The 15968-nt window shown below is 37.1% G+C and overlaps 1 protein-coding gene across 1 annotated transcript in view; it reads left to right on the forward strand.

Moving 5' to 3' along the window:
* The window catches only part of WFS1 (wolframin ER transmembrane glycoprotein), a 33065-nt gene extending 17354 nt beyond the window's left edge, over positions 1-15711 (forward strand). Inside the window, exons 3-8 of the mRNA XM_085223505.1 lie at positions 1372-1454; positions 5900-6044; positions 6782-6952; positions 7569-7649; positions 11341-11486; positions 13024-15711. Of these exons, the coding sequence (XP_085079631.1) occupies positions 1372-1454; positions 5900-6044; positions 6782-6952; positions 7569-7649; positions 11341-11486; positions 13024-14832 (2435 nt within the window). The 3' untranslated portion in view covers positions 14833-15711. The remainder of the gene's footprint in view (positions 1-1371; positions 1455-5899; positions 6045-6781; positions 6953-7568; positions 7650-11340; positions 11487-13023) is intronic.
* Positions 15712-15968: the final 257 nt, after the last annotated feature.

Consider the following 15968-nt stretch of genomic DNA (forward strand, 5'->3'; position numbering starts at 1 on the left):
CGTGATTTGCTCTTGTTAAAATATATCCATTTTAATGAAAGAGCTGGCTTGCAGCATGTTCTTGTTTGAAAACAGTCCCAGTGCCAGAGATATTAAAGAGTGTAAGTAGCCCTTTTCTTTGGGAGATTATGTGAAATTGGTTTATATCCTTCTTCCTCTCACTTCTTGAAAAATCACTGATACTTAATGTCACCTCAGCTAACTGGGCTGCTTACCATGCTTCGTGCACTATCACTGACCATATTAGGTAGAGACTGAAATCTGTCGCTTTGAGCGGGTGCCAGAAAATCTCTCTTAGGCACAGTTTCCTATGCTCTGGGACTGTTCTTTCTGACCATGCTTTGTCATGCTGTCTGCCCTAAATACATAGCTGCCAAGCATCACAGTGTGTTTGATGACCTTGCAGGATAATGGGGTAAAGCTCTGGAGCTTGCTGTTAAGTTTAGACCTGCCTTTCTAGCTGTTGTTCTAGCTTGCTTGATAAACGTGTTGTGAATCAGTGGTCTGTTCCTTCTAACACACTCTGTGTTGATTAAATTGTATTGTTTTTCTCTTTAATATTTCAAACAAATTTCAGATTGTAAGTTCTCGTATGAAAGAAAAAGTAGTTGTTATAGGCTTTGTTAGCTTTTCCATTAAAAGTGTTCTTCCTTCATAAAATGATACACAGCATGATATTATTTACAAGCACTGGGTATCAGATAGAGCTGGGAAGATTTTTCTTTATGTCTGACCAGTAGATCAATTTGGTTGAGGAAGAAAAAACTGTTGTTACATCTGTATGTGTATAGTCAGATAGGAAAGGAGAAACAGTTAGCTGTGAGTGTTGGACTGGACGGTGTAGAATGAATTCTGTAAGTATTTACTCGTTGTTGTTTCTCTGGAGTCCAAGGGCTGAGGAGCTGAACTTCCAAACGTACTGGCTAAGTTTTACAAGCTGGTTGATTATTCAGAATGCTTGAAAATGCTTCATTACCAAATAAACAAGAGTGGTAGGGACTCATGGCTCTTAGCAATAAGAATTACAGTACAAAAGTTGATCAGTTCTGCTGGTTCTGTGTGTGTTCATTTTTACTGTAATGAGAATTCTTCTATTGAGAGATTAATCCTGGGGAAATGAATGAGAATCTGTAAACTGTGTGTAGCATCGTGTAGCAGGTACCAAATAACAAGTAACTGTACATACACTGAAGCAGAACACTGAGATGCAGTGTAAATACTACAATGAGTTAATTTCCACTGCTTGCAACACCCTCATGATGGATTTTTTCAGTGTGATCCTTTAATTCTTCAACCAAATATACTAAGCATTTAGAAAATAATTTCAAGAGTTGCTAGTAAACCAGTTTTTTAAATCACATTAATTTGTAGAGACCATGAAGGAAGAACCTGAAGTGCTCTTTGAGGAACTGCTGGAGAGGGCCAAAGCCGGAGAACCAAAAGCACAAACAGAGGTAATTTTATATGCTTTGTCCAGTAACATTTACTCTTAATTCCAAAAATAGCACTGCCTGCTTTTAGTAGAACTGTTATCTCTCCCAAAGACATTTTATTGATCTGTTTGGATCTTAAATTGTTCAAAGAACAGTGATGCCAGATGGCTTCTCTGCCTAGAGAAAGCTGCTTGCTTGGGTTTCAAGGCCAGCTCTTGCAAAAGCCTTTTGAACGAATATCAAAACTGGGGGAAGGGCTCTGAGCATGGAGAAGCCACAGCACTTTGTTTTTACCTTTTAAACCATGTACCAAAGAGTTACTTGTGGAGGTATGGATATAGTGATTGTTAAATGCTCTTTGGATTTATTTTTGTCATTGGAACAAAATGAATTGTTGCTGAAAGGTGATTCAACACTGTTGGTTCAATACTTCACAGTGTACAAAGACTCTCATGCTGGATTCTGCACAAGAAACTGCTATTGAAATACTTCAGCAAGAACATCAGAGATTGGTTTTGTTGTATCACCATTTCTGTGTTGAATTAACACATTTTTTAAAAACAAGTCTGTAATGGTTTAATTAAGCTAACTATACTGCATTATGTAATGACAGATCCAGTTAAATTCATAGTGACAGTTCTGCCTTTGTACACATTGTGCTTATTTTTCCTTAGGTTTTAGAAAAATTGTATCAGTTTTCTTTCTGCCCCTTCCATTATGGTGGTATGTTGGTCTAACTGGTTTAGTATAAATGGTTCAACATTTTTAGAAGGTTTTTAATTCCTGTTCAGTATGGATACTGATTGACTGAAACATTCTTTTCCAGCTTCAACTTTGACAGAAAGGAGTACTTAGGGTCCTTCGTGAGATTACTGGTGTTTTGTTTTGTTCTGTTTTTTTCCTTGGGGATTAGCACTCTTCTTGCAAATAAAAATAAAAGGGGCAAGAGGGAGGAGGCAGGAAGAATGTCACAGAGTTTTTGAAGCTGATAAAAATACGTTGATGCCGGTCTCAGTCCCCACTCCATCTCAGCTGGTTTGAGGACAGGCTGTCCTTGGAGTTGTAACCTGAGACAGTAAGGAATTCTTCACTTCCAGAACATCCAGTGGCTTTGCAGAGGATGAGGCTTTAGCCTTGAGGGGATTGCTGCTACAAAGTCCACATTTTGGCTCTTCTTCCAAAGAGCAAAACCCGTAGAACATTATTTTGGGATATAACTTCTGGCTGAGTAAGAAATACCATAGGTAATCTAAACCTATGATGTGCGTGCATGTATATATATATTAATAGTAATTATATTTCATCCTTATCCTTTGAAGTTCGTTCCTCCTTTGCTCCTTTCCTTTAGCCCTTTAACTGTGCACACTTTCTATTCCCACATAATAACAGTATTCTTATCTTAAAAAGATCTGGGATAGAGTTTTGCTTTACTATGCATTCAGGAGGAAAAGACTGTTTGGAAAAGAACCCCAAATAATTATCTCTTTTCCAGGGAATTGGATGTCTTGTGGCCTATAGAGAGGGAATTATCTTTCTTTTTTAACCTCAATAAAAAAGATACAATACTTAAATATACATCTTTCTCTTTAGAATCCAGCCAAGACTTTAATTTGTGACTGTTGTAAGACTGTGAATAACAAGCTGACATTACATCATTGTTTTTTCCCCCGATAATTACAAAATCAAACATAAGAAAATGCTCAGTTCACAACCACCTAGCTATTACTATGAGTTTATTCAAAAATAACCTTGCACTGACTGTGGAAAATAAATATGCCATGAGTGGATGTCAGCTTGCATTATTGTAGCTTTAGTTTCTTTATTGAGAAATAACTGCACAGCAGTTAAGAAAATGAAACACCCACAGCTGTATTCTGTAATGAAGCAGAGGCAGCTTAGTGTCTTTGACTAGAGGTTATCTGCAAGGGGCCTGTGTGAGATAAATGCTGCAGTTTGTAAACCCAAAGGTGAGACACGGGCAGTTGGCTTTAGAGAAGTCCGTGTTAAGCCATTGCCAACTGTTACTTCATTTCGTAGTTTTAGCTCATGGGAAAGAGAAAATCCTTGCTTTGTCACATTAGCAATCTGAGGCTGATGCACTTGCCCATCAGTTCTTCCTCATTTGACCACTGCAGGCCAGAGCTGTGCAGCCATTCATGGGTGGCTCCATGTGGAAGCTTTGCCACAGCAAGGAAAGGCATGGGGCTTGTTTAGTGCCCCTTCCAGCAATATTTTGTGGAAACGCTATGTGCTTGTTACCTGGAGGTGATTGGAGATGATTTTTTGCTCATAAAATTTTCTAAATACACAGAAAGGCTTGTCATTTTGTAGCCAAACTATCAAGCAAATATTTTCTGGTTTCTTGGATTTTGGAGCTGCATCTGTCTTGTTTCAGGTTCGGTTTTGTTTTGTTTTCGGGGGGGAGGGGAGGCGGTTTAAATAACTAAATCTTTATGCTGAACTTCAAAAACAAACAAAAAAAACCTCCATAGGACAGAAAAAAATCCAGACCCCAAAACATTTATATTATAAAACCAGTGCTATGGCTTCTTTTTCCTCACACAATACACCTGTGCATTATATAACTAATTCCAAAATCTTCTAGTTTACATTGCAATACAAGTTTTTGTGACCAAGAGATGTTCATAAACTTGAAAGAGCTGCATCAAGTGCTACTAGTCTTGAAACTTTGCTCAAAATTTCAATGGCTAGAAGTATAAACGTGCTCAAGAAACTCCTGTCCTTGTTGAAAGAAGTTATTTACCTTGTACCTTGTTCAAACAATTCCTTCTTGACATAAAAAGCTGAAGGTAGGCCTGCAGATGGTGATGAATTACCTGGCAATTGCACTATCAAGGCTGAAGTATTAAGGTAAAAATAAATAAATAACCTCATGTGCTCTCTTCTTGGTCTGCCACTATATCTGTGCAGTGCTTGTTGAACTCTTGTATGAATTCATAATAAGTGTTTAGTTCTGTCTCTTGTATTTCTTAGTCCAATATTTTTCTAATTTCCTTTACAGTTTTGGGTCACTTTGCTGTATGTACTATGAGTTTAATTGCTCCAAGGTCTACTCAGTGACTGCTTAAGTTGTTTGAACACCCACTTAAGTGCTTGAACCAGTTGCAAAGGTGGAGACCTAACCTTTCATGTCTAACAGAAACTTTTTTTTTTATGAGATCAGTGTTCAGTTTGCTTGCAACAACTGTTTATTATTCACCTTTCAAAGATATTTTTTTAGTCACATTTATTGGTAATATCAAATGCAGAGTTTCAGAGAAACTGTCAAGCAGGGTTGGTGTGGGTTTTTTTTGTTTTGTTTTGTTTTGTTTTGCAATAGATAATACTAGATTTATGGAGCTGTAGTCTATTATTTCAGTTACACATTCTGAGTGTAAATAATAATGAACCTGAGAGAGAGAGAGAGAGAGAGAGAGAGAAAGGGTGCACTTAACTAAACAAAAGCATTTTCCAGGTTCTCTGGACATGTAAATAAGTGTCCAGTACTTTTGGCCACTTTCTGCCACTTGACATTTGTAGTCTTGGGGTATGGTAAGCAGAAGTGTTTCATGCTACAGCGTAACTGTGTTTAACATTGCATTAATCCTTAATGGTAGGAATTTTACAAGTTATATCACTTAAATTACTGGGTGCTTAAGCTGTGTTAGTTTTCTTCCATTTGCTAATTAGTCATGAGTTTGTTTTGACCTTCAGTGGCTAAACTGCAGTGAGTCAGGCATTTCGCTGCTGAACCTTCCTTCCATGACAAGACTCTTTGCCAGCCTTCATCAGAATTTTGTCTGACCATTTTTATTGGAAGTAAAGAATAAAAGAGAATCATAGAATCCTTAAGAGTTGGAAAGGACCTTTAAAGGTCATCAAGTCTAGCTCCCCTGTAGTGAATGGGGACATCCACAGCCAGATCAGGTTGCCCAGAGCTTGGTCAGCCCGGCCTTGAGTGTCTCCAGGGATGGGGCTTCCACCACATCTCTGGGCAACCTGTTACAGTGCCTCACCCTCACTGTGAAAGACTTTTTCCTTACACCCAGGATCTACCCTCTTTAAGTGTGAAACAATTTCCCCTTGTCCTATCACCAAACACCCTGCTTAACAGTCTATCCCATACTTTCTTGTAGCTCTCCTTTAGATACTGAAGAAATGGCCACTCTAAATATGACTTAATAACACGATGAGCTTTAACTGATCCTGCTAGATGCTCAAAGGCCAATGGCAACTAATTATTTGACCTGATCAAGTGTACTGCAATTCCTTCTTGCTTCCAGTTCTGGAAAGTGATCTTTCTCTGCAGAATATCAACTTACAACTATGCTCTTTAGTGCTGGGAGCAAATGTTTTGACCTTTTGTTCAAAGAGATTTTATTGTAGCTGAGTCTGAGGGGGTGAGAAGAGAGAGACAGACACTAGCCTGTATTTTTGAAGGAATTTCTGTTCTCCATTTGTTCTAGGTGGGGAAGCACTTCTTGAGATTAGCAGAAGAGGAGGATGAAGAACTTAACAACTGTAGTGCGGTTGATTGGTTCATCCTTGCTGCTAAGCAAGGTCGAAGAGAAGCTGTTAAACTGTTGCGTAGATGCCTAGCAGACAGAAGAGGTATGGGTTCTCTGAGACTTTTTGTACATCCTACTTTAATAATAGTCTATCCATTTTAACACTGCAAAGACATTACAATACAATGAGAATGTTCATGGCAAAATTATGTGAGTAGCTGCAGGAAGCGTGTTCAAATGAGTGCTGTAAAAAGCAAACTACAGCTTACAAAAACATTTGTATTAATGATTTGATTGAATTCCTGTGCATTCTTCCCTTCAACACTTCTTTTCTGTGACCGTTTAGGTCAGATATAACTGTATACCACCTACATATCTGCTGTTTCAGCCTTTTGCCCAGCTCCAGGCTTTCTTCTACTTGTTCTTTCTGGCTGTCTTCTCCGAATTCAAGATTCATAACTTCTTTCATACTGCTTCCACCACTTGGAATGGGTTCCTCTTGTCTGCCACTTATCTGAACTCTTATTTAAAAATAATTTTTTTGTGTGTGAAATTCTTTCTGCTTTTTGTTTGTTAGTCATACATGTCTGTACCTCTTTTTGCCTGATCTGTTGTATTCCAAAAGTTGAAAAAGAGCTAAGGATACTGTATGTACAGTATAAACTTCAGGAACAAAAGTAGAATTTATGCATGGAAGGGCATTTGAAAAATGTGACGGGTAAAGTAGTGAATGAAACTTGAGGGGTTTCAGAAAACTGAGAAAAAATCAGCTGTGGGCAAATCTGTCATTTCAGGAAGGGTGTGGGATAATAGTATCTAATGTATTTTTCTTTTCTTGAGGCATCACTTCTGAGAATGAGCAAGAAGTGAAAAAACTATCATCTGAGACTGACTTGGAGAGAGCTGTGAGAAAAGCTGCCTTAGTCATGTATTGGAAATTAAACCCTAAAAAGAAGAAGCAATTAGCAGTTTCTGAACTACTGGAAAATGTTGGGCAAGTTGATAATGAAGGTTTGTTTATGAACTGATTTATGGTATTGATGACACGTAATTGCAGGCAGAATACAGCTAGAAACCTGGACAGCTTAATAAAAAATCAAGCATCAGTTAAAGTAAAGTAAAGTAAATGTATGCTTTACTTAAGAAAAAGTAACTGTCTTAATGGCTATATTATTAGTAAGTACTCTCTCTGGACTAGTGAAATTATTTCCTAAAGACCTGCCAACTCTTGCTGCAGATTGTGATTCAGTTAAGCAGCTGCTGTCCATGTCTTACAGTTTTACTTTTTCAGTTTTTCTCCCCTTACCCCAGTCCTCTTCAAATTTTACCAGATATTGCAATTTACAAATTCAGTCTTTAAGACATCTGGTTAAATCTGCTGTTACGGAATCATACGTGCTCTGTCAGTTCTCTTCCCTTTCTTTCTTTTTTTTTTCTTTTTTTTTTTTTTAAGCATAGTAATAAGGATACAGAAAGGTAAATAGCTACTCCATACCTGTTGATATGTAGGTTTGTCTTGTGCTGAGTTTGAGGAAATAGCATTCTCCAGATATATTGAGGTTGAACAACATTCCAGTTTTTGTTTGATCACTTTAATTAGCAGCTTTAATTTCTGTTATTGAACCAGATGGTGAGAAGCAACCTGGTCCAGTCCCGAAGTCAGTGCAGAAGCAGAGGAGAATGCTGGAGCGCTTAGTGAGCTCTGAATGTGAGTACCTACTGCTTCTTTTAATCTGCCTGAGTGAGGATATATAGCAAGTTTTAATTGCTATAAATTGATGATGTCCATTTACTGTATGCAAGGTAAATAAGTGATCTGCACATGAAGCCATAGAATGTTACCATTCTCATAAACTTATCAGTGATTAGTACATTAAAGGGAATTTGCATGTAAGTTGCCATTTTCTTCCCATTTCAGCTTAAGAGACAATTCAGTAAAAAGAAAATAAATTGTACTTTCAGTAATTTTTTTTCCTTCTAAATTGTAATAAAGTTTCTACTTATGGTAAGGGAGTTGATTATGCAGACTCTTAGTGCAGACAGTTCCCTTGCTCTATTTGCCTTGCTTCTGTTTGCCATTCCCTTATAATTAACGTTTGCTTTTTCATATTTGTTCAAGAATTTATCTTAGAAATATGTACCAGGATATTCCTTTCATATCTCAAGTAGGTAGGGACAGGTCAGTTTATGTCATATATAAAATGTAGATTGGTTCTTGAAAGCACTGCTAAATGTCCCACGACTTGTTACTTACTAATATACTGTAGTTGGGAATCATGCAACTAAAATGTTATATGTGGATTTATAAGCCAGATCAGGGTTTTGCATGTCTCAGGTCCTTGAAAGATTAAATGTACATTCCATCAGTTCAGTTTGGCCTTTACCTTCAAGGATTGTATTCGTTACACAGGTGCTAACATTCCTAAGAACAGAGTATTTCAGCTTTATGTCAACTTTAGTAGAAGTAAAAGTGGAGGAAGAACACATGCCTATGTGTTCTATGTGTATATGAAAGAGGGAATAAAGACAGGGACAAATAGTACTTTGAAGACCAAATGTCTGGTCCTATCAAAATTTCCATGGGAGTAGATCAGCTGCTCCTGTGACTGATTTGCCACTTCTGGAAATCTAGAAATAGTCCTTCAAGGATTGTGTTTCATTGTTTGGTCATGGAATCATAAGACAGTTGTAACTGAGTTCATTGGAGTTACATCACTGGGCACTTGCTGGATGACACTCATGTTCTTTGCATTCCTTAGCTGAAGAGGCACGTGCTGACAGAGCATGAGTGCAAAGCAAGTCATTTTGTTCTGGATTCTTCAGTAATTCAGAATGTCAGAAAAGGAACTGCTTTTTTTTTCTTCTTTCTCTCAATTCTTTCTTTCTCTCAATTCCTTCTTTCTTTCTCTCAATTCTTTCTTTCTTTCTTTCTTTCTTTCTTTCTTTCTTTCTTTTCTTTCTTTTTCTTTCTTTCTTTCTTTCTTTCTTTCTTTCTTTCTTCTTTCTTTCTTTCTTTCTTTCTTTCTTTCTTTCTCTCTTTCTCTCTTTCTCTCTTTCTCTCTTTCTCTCTTTCTCTCTTTCTTTCTTTCAAGGCTTAAATGGCAGATAAAATAACAGGAGAGTAAATGAACCTACATGTAAGCGTAGGCAGGAATTGATGTGCATATTTTTCTTTTCCCTACGGTGGATGGGGGAGGCAGGGGAATTTGTCATAACCAAATTGAAGGAAAAAAATCTATGAATAATGAAGTAGAATCTACAACATACATTTTTAATATCAATTTAAGAGACATCTGGATGACAAAATACTAATAACGTTTAAAAATGAAAAGTTTTCATCAAACACTTAAAGTAGGAGTTAAGCTGTTACCTCTTCTCTAGAGAGCTTTTATCTTTTCGTGGATGAACAAGACAGCTGTTCCTATCCAGCTTTTACTTCTCTGATGCACTGAGTTTCTGCATTTATCTTGCCAGCAGGAATTTTTTCCTTCAGTTTTAATATGCTATCAATTCTTGGGAGTGTTAAGCCAGTAATATGTTTGCTGATACTTGATCTGGAGTATTCTTAATGAAGGCATAAATGGAATACTAAAGCTGATGCTGTCAATGGACAGTTGTTGCATGCCTGAGAGTGTATGTATTGTTACGCCTGATAGGCCAACTATACGTATTAAATTAATAACTCTTTCCCACTCAGGATAACTCAGAGTCATGTAAAAGTTCCTAAAGGAACTTAAGTCAGATTCTAATCATGTCCACATACTGATTCCTCACCAAAAATCTATTTTTACTGCTTTATATTTGGTCCAAATTGGGCAGTAAGCGTAGGTTGTCTGTGTGGTGTTAGGAGTGATCTGGAGCACACCAAAGACAACTGAGGAACCTCACTGAATTCTTTGTGCAAGTCATGTAGCCTTGCAGTCTGTGAATGAAAAGGCAAGTTAGCAGAAAATTAAACTGCTTCTTGGGAACAGTGCCACATGGTATTTGGTGGGACATATGGGTTCATACAGTGGGGAAACAGAAAAATATTTTGAAAGTGCAAGCAAGGGCAACATCCAAGTTGTGAGATTGAAGCAAAAATTGCAAGCTGCTGTTTTTCCATTGAACTCCTTGTAACACCTCTTCCTTTAATGAGTATCTTGAAAAAATGCCTTTTTTTTTGTCCTGTTATCTACAGCTTTCTCATATTAAAAAATTCAAATGTATTTTATATGGCTTCCATAGCTACTATTTCTGTTAAAGTTTTTAATTCCTTTTTAAAGCTCAAATCCACGAATCTTCTATCTGAAACTTAGTTAAGCCATTCAGTTTGCTGTCACTTTAAAATCATAAACTTATATTGAGCAGACCAGCGTTCTTATTTTTGTCAGCTGACTTGCTAAACGTACTGTGTAGGTGGTGTATTACAGATTTTTGTCATTCAGAAGTCTTTCATATCTACAGCAGTGTCATTTACTGCAGCGTATGCGAAAAGTTACTGTTAATTATCCTCCTTTACAAACGACATGAAGCTTGCCTACCATAGAAACCAGCTAATGCATGCTAATGCAAGGCACTGGGTGTGAAAAGAGTTGGAAGCAGTGTATAAGGCATCTTGTAGCATCCCAGGAGATCTCTGAAGTAATCTCTTACTTCTGTTCTACTTGTAGGAGTGGATACTGAGCCAATAGCTGAGAAGATGCTTCATACCTGTAAATGAGCTGTTAGGCAGTGACAAAATTTTGTCTTTGTGTACAACTGAGCAAAGCATATTTTGTGGCCAGCTGATTTAAATCCTCACTGATGTAGTTTGAAGGAGGAGTTTTCATACAGCCCAACAGCATATTAAGTTAATATGCTAAAGTAAACTTGTATTTAATCTTCTAGAGATAAATAATTGGGCATTTGATGTAATTATATCTGTCTGTAACTTACAAAATTAGAAAAATAATTGCTAAACCAAATCAGAAATCGGTTTTCAGTTCATCATGTAAAGGTAATTCATTACTGTTCCTGTACAATTGTTTCATTTCAACGTGGATTTTAGTTAAAGATTTCTTTCAGTTACCAAAGCTATGATAAGTTACAATTTGAAACTGGGTAACCTAATCCAGCAGTCTCTTTTCCTTGGAATACTTACAAATAAACTGTTTTGTTTTCCTACTTGCAAATATAATAAAATATGTACTGATTTGACAAGATTTAGAGTAGTCATGTATTGCTGGGAAAAGCAGCTGGTTGTTTTAAGCACAAATCTTAGAGCAAGTTTAAAGGAAAGCCAGTGTTATCAGCAATTCAGTTTTTGAAGTCCAGAGCACATCTTTAATAACATGAAAGAAAGTTAATATTCCAGTTCATATAATCAGTGCAGCATTTTAGTGGTGCTATTTACTCATAATCTATACTTAATCTTACAGCTAAAAAATTTATTGCTTTGGATGACTTTGTGGAGATTACCAAGAAGTATGCAAAGGGAATCATCCCATCTAACCTGATTATGCAGGAAGAGGAAGATGATGAATTGGCAGGGAAGACTCCTGAAGAGCTGCCTCTGAGACTGAAGGTAAGCAGACAGTAATAAACAGGTTATGTGGAAGGGCTGTAACTTGCACATTTCAGAGAAGACAGAGATGATTTGTACTTGATTCTCAAAGCTGATATTTAGCCTCAGTAGATCAGCAGTAGAATTTTTGTTATAATTTCTTTTTTGGCTTTAGTTCTTATATGTATTTATAATTTCATAATTTCAGGTGTGTATTTAAGAGAAAAGGGTAATAGTTTTCCTTGCAAGGGGACAAACTACATTCATTTCATCTCAATGAGAATTTAAAGGCTCCTATAATAACTGTCATAATTTTATTACAGTTGTTTTTATATACTTGATATCTTTCTTACATTAAAAGGAACAAGGAGGTGGCAAAAACTATCTTTAGCCTTGAGGCGTTAGAAAGTTGTATTATGGACGATTTCAAGAATGGTGCAATTTGTCATCAGTGGTTTTCTGTACTGTTATTTCTCTGGATAGTGAAAGGAGAAGGGAAAATTGAGGTATGAGTGTTCAGTATCAATATAAATTTCAAGCAAGGCAGGGGGTTCCTAGCTACTGCCATGAGGGATTTTGTTGTCCATTATCATACTGAAGGGTTAACAGGAAAAAGTAATAGATGTTATCTCCCAATATTTTGAACAACTAATACTCTGAAAGAAATGCATTTATGAAGAACAGCAGAGATACTTTTGCTAAAGTCATTGTGTTTGTTGCCATTTCTTCACAATGAGGTTTGCTGAAGCACTTTTGGCTTTTCTGCTGTTGTAATTAATATAAAAGCATAACTTCTGGGAAAACATTAAAAACTTTTTTTTTTATGGGACTGTTTGCGCATATGATATGCAGATGGTAATATTTGAATGCTTGTTTGAACAAAAAAAATCCTGAAAATTTATTGCTAACGCACTAAATGTGTAGGTGGCTGTAGGGAGATCTGATCTAGCATTTCGTCTATTGCTGTATAATTGTATAGGAAAATGCCATGTGAGATGGGTAAAATTTTAAGATTATATACAGTGATTTTCTGCTGTTTACAAAATAGATTTTGACAGCTGCATTTGTAGGTATGTGGAAAGGATCTTTTAAAGATAAAACACAAGTATAAAGACTTTCTGCAAGTGCATATAATCAGAGTGTATAACATCATCTTTGCAGAAGAGTGGTAGAGTTAAATGTTTTAAAACTTTCATTACTCACAGCTCAAGTGATGACTTAAACTAAACTGCAGGGCTACAGTTCTGTGTTATCTTCAGTGTGAAGTAAGCAGAGCGGAGTATTTGACTAGGAAGCCGTTTAATTATGTGTCAAAGGTAATGAAATTCATCTTCCCTGAAATCAAAATAGCCTCTGCGTTTCACCTGACTGAATTAATCAAAATAGAGCTAATAATATCAGACAACGTAAAGGCAGGTTATTGGCAAAACTCTTTTGGAATAAAAATCTTTTCATGTCAACCGAGATTAGACAACTGGCTGCTACTGCTTCAGTTAGTATCTGTGATGTACCAGTACAAAACTGCTCTTAAATAAAATGCTTCTTTCTCTCTTTCTAGGTTGTAAAATACCCACTTCATGCCATAATGGAAATTAAAGAATATCTTATAGATATTGCATCAAAGGCAGGAATGCATTGGCTGTCTACCATTATTCCAACACATCACATCAATGCTCTCATCTTCTTCTTCATCATCAGTAATCTGACAATTGATTTTTTTGCCTTCATTATTCCGTTAGTTATATTCTATTTGTCCTTCATTTCTATGGTGATTTGCACACTGAAAGTTTTTCAGGACAGTAAGGCCTGGGAAAACTTCCGCACTTTGACTGACTTACTGCTTCGTTTTGAACCAAACCTAGATGTCGAGCAAGCTGAGGTGAACTTTGGGTGGAATCACTTAGAGCCGTACATTTATTTTTTACTCTCAGTATTCTTTGTGATTTTTTCCTTCCCTATAGCAAGCAAGGACTGTATACCATGCTCAGAGTTAGCTATTGTCTCAGTTTTCTTCACAGTGACAAGTTACATGAGTTTAAGCACGTGTGCAGAGCCATACACGCGAAGAGCACTAATGACTGAGATAGCAGCAGGTTGCTTATCCCTGTTGCAGATATTACCTGGGAATTTTGGCTTCTTGAAATTCTTAGGTAAAACCTTCTTTACTGTTCCTGTAGGCCATCTTTTTGTGATCAATGTAAGCATCCCATGCCTTTTGTTTTTGTATTTGTTCTATCTTTTCTTTAGAATGGCACAACTGCGAAATTTTAAAGGCACCTACTGTTACCTGGTCCCATATCTGGTCTGCTTTATGTGGTGTGAACTCTCCGTGGTCATTCTGCGGGAGTCCTCTGGCATTGGGCTGGTCCGTGCATCAATCGGATACTTTCTGTTTCTCTTTGCACTCCCAGTGCTAGGTGTAGGCATTGCGCTGATGTGTCTGGTCCATTTCATTAAGTGGTTCGTGTCTCTGGAGCTCATGAAAATTGTAGTGACTCTAGTTTTGTGTGCTGTTCCTTTGCTCTTCCGATGGTGGACAAAAGTCAATTTCTCTGTAGTAGATATGGTTAAATCCCTCACTCGAAGCTCAATTGTGAAACTCATTTTGGTGTGGATTACGGCTGTGGTGTTGTTTTGTTGGTTCTATGTGTATCGATCAGAGGGAATGAAAGTTTACAACTCCACCTTGACGTGGAATCAGTATGCCTTCCTCTGTGGACCCCGATCATGGAAGGAGACCAATATGGCACGCACTCAGATTTTATGTAGCCATCTGGAAGGACACAGAGTGACCTGGACTGGGCGGTTCAAATACGTGCGTGTTACAGAAATTGACAATAGCGCAGAATCTGCAATAAACATGCTTCCACTTTTTATTGGCGATTGGATGAGGTGCTTGTATGGTGAAACCTACCCTCTTTGTGACCCCAAAAATGTCACTATGGAGGAGGAAGAATTGTGCCGTCTCAAGTACTTGACAAAGCATAAGTGCCACATGAAAATGTTCGATCGGTACAAATTTGAAATAACTGTGGGTATGCCTTTCAGTAGCAAAAATGGAACCAAGCTGATGGAGGAAGATGACATAACCAAAGATATTGTGCTGAAGGCAAGCAGTGAGTTTAAGAAAGTGTTGTTGAACTTGAGGCAGGGAAGTATAATTGAATTCAGCACAATTCTGGAAGGTCGTCTTGGCAGTAAATGGCCTGTCTTTGAATTGAAAGCAATCACTTGCTTGAATTGCATGTCTAAACTCCTACCTGCAGGGAGGCATGTGAAAATAGAGCATGACTGGAGGAGCACAGTGCATAAAGCCATTAAATTTGTTTTTGATTTTTTCTTCTTCCCATTCCTGTCAGCTGCATAATGAGCTCATTTTGGTTCAGCGGCATCTTCAATGTACGCTGCATTTACACTACCAAACATTTGGCTTCTTAAAAAGAAAAATAAACACAAAACCACCCTGCTGTAGCAATGCTTAAAACGGATGCTAATGTAGAGCATTGGTTGAGTTTTGTAAGTGTAAACACTTTATCTTGATTTTAAACCCGATATGACTGAAGTGTTACATACTTGTTTCATGTTATAGAAGAATGCAGGGCATTGCTGCTGACTAATTGCATGGAGACTATTCTGTCCAACGTGAACATGTTGTTTGCCTGTGATATGACACTAGGTGGATTCACTTGCTGTGTTAAAGCACTTTACTCTTTAAATATTCACAACATGCTCCTATGTATTTTCACAGGTATGATTTATAGTAGGTAGTTGATAATAGCTTATGTTGCACATATTGCTTGTATGTATTTGGTGTATTCTAGAAAACGATGATCATATAATCAGTTCCCGGTGGTGATATCTGTGTAAAAAAAAAATATTGTTTCAGTTCTTGTCCAGAAGTTGGTAATTTCAACCTTTTTTTTGGAAGGGTACACCATTTCACACCCCAGCATGGTGGTAAAATGCTCTCAAGCTTTCATTTTGCATTAAATATTCTTTACAAAACAAGCTGTTTGTTCTAATGGCTGTGATAGCTAGTCTGACACTAAGGTATAATCCATGCTGGTGTGTGAATGACAAACACCATATGGTAGGACTGGTATTGTACTGGTACCAGTAACAGACAAGCCAAAGCAACTGAAAATAATATGTAGAAGTCTATGTTGGAAACTGAAATAGAATGTCTGTTTAATAATTTGTATTGTGCAAATAAATATAAAATATAAACTTGATTAAATGGGTACAACATGTGTTTGTCATGCTTTGACATTTTGAGCAGTTGTTCACGTTGCACTGATGACAAACAGTTTTCATTAGAAAACACAATCTAGAACATATGCAGTTTTCTACTGTGAGCTGCCTGAAGTTGTACTTCACATTATTTCAAGCTAGCAGTAAAAACCAGAGTGGACCAGGCCAAGTTTTTTGTAGCTATAGAATCTAGACATACTGCAAGTTTTGCTTTCATTGTGACTTACTGCCATTTGAGTGCTTGGATGACAC

This window comes from Meleagris gallopavo, chromosome 4 (genome assembly GCF_905368555.1).
Source record: "Meleagris gallopavo chromosome 4, MGAL_WU_HG_1.1, whole genome shotgun sequence".
Lineage (NCBI taxonomy): Eukaryota > Metazoa > Chordata > Aves > Galliformes > Phasianidae > Meleagris > Meleagris gallopavo.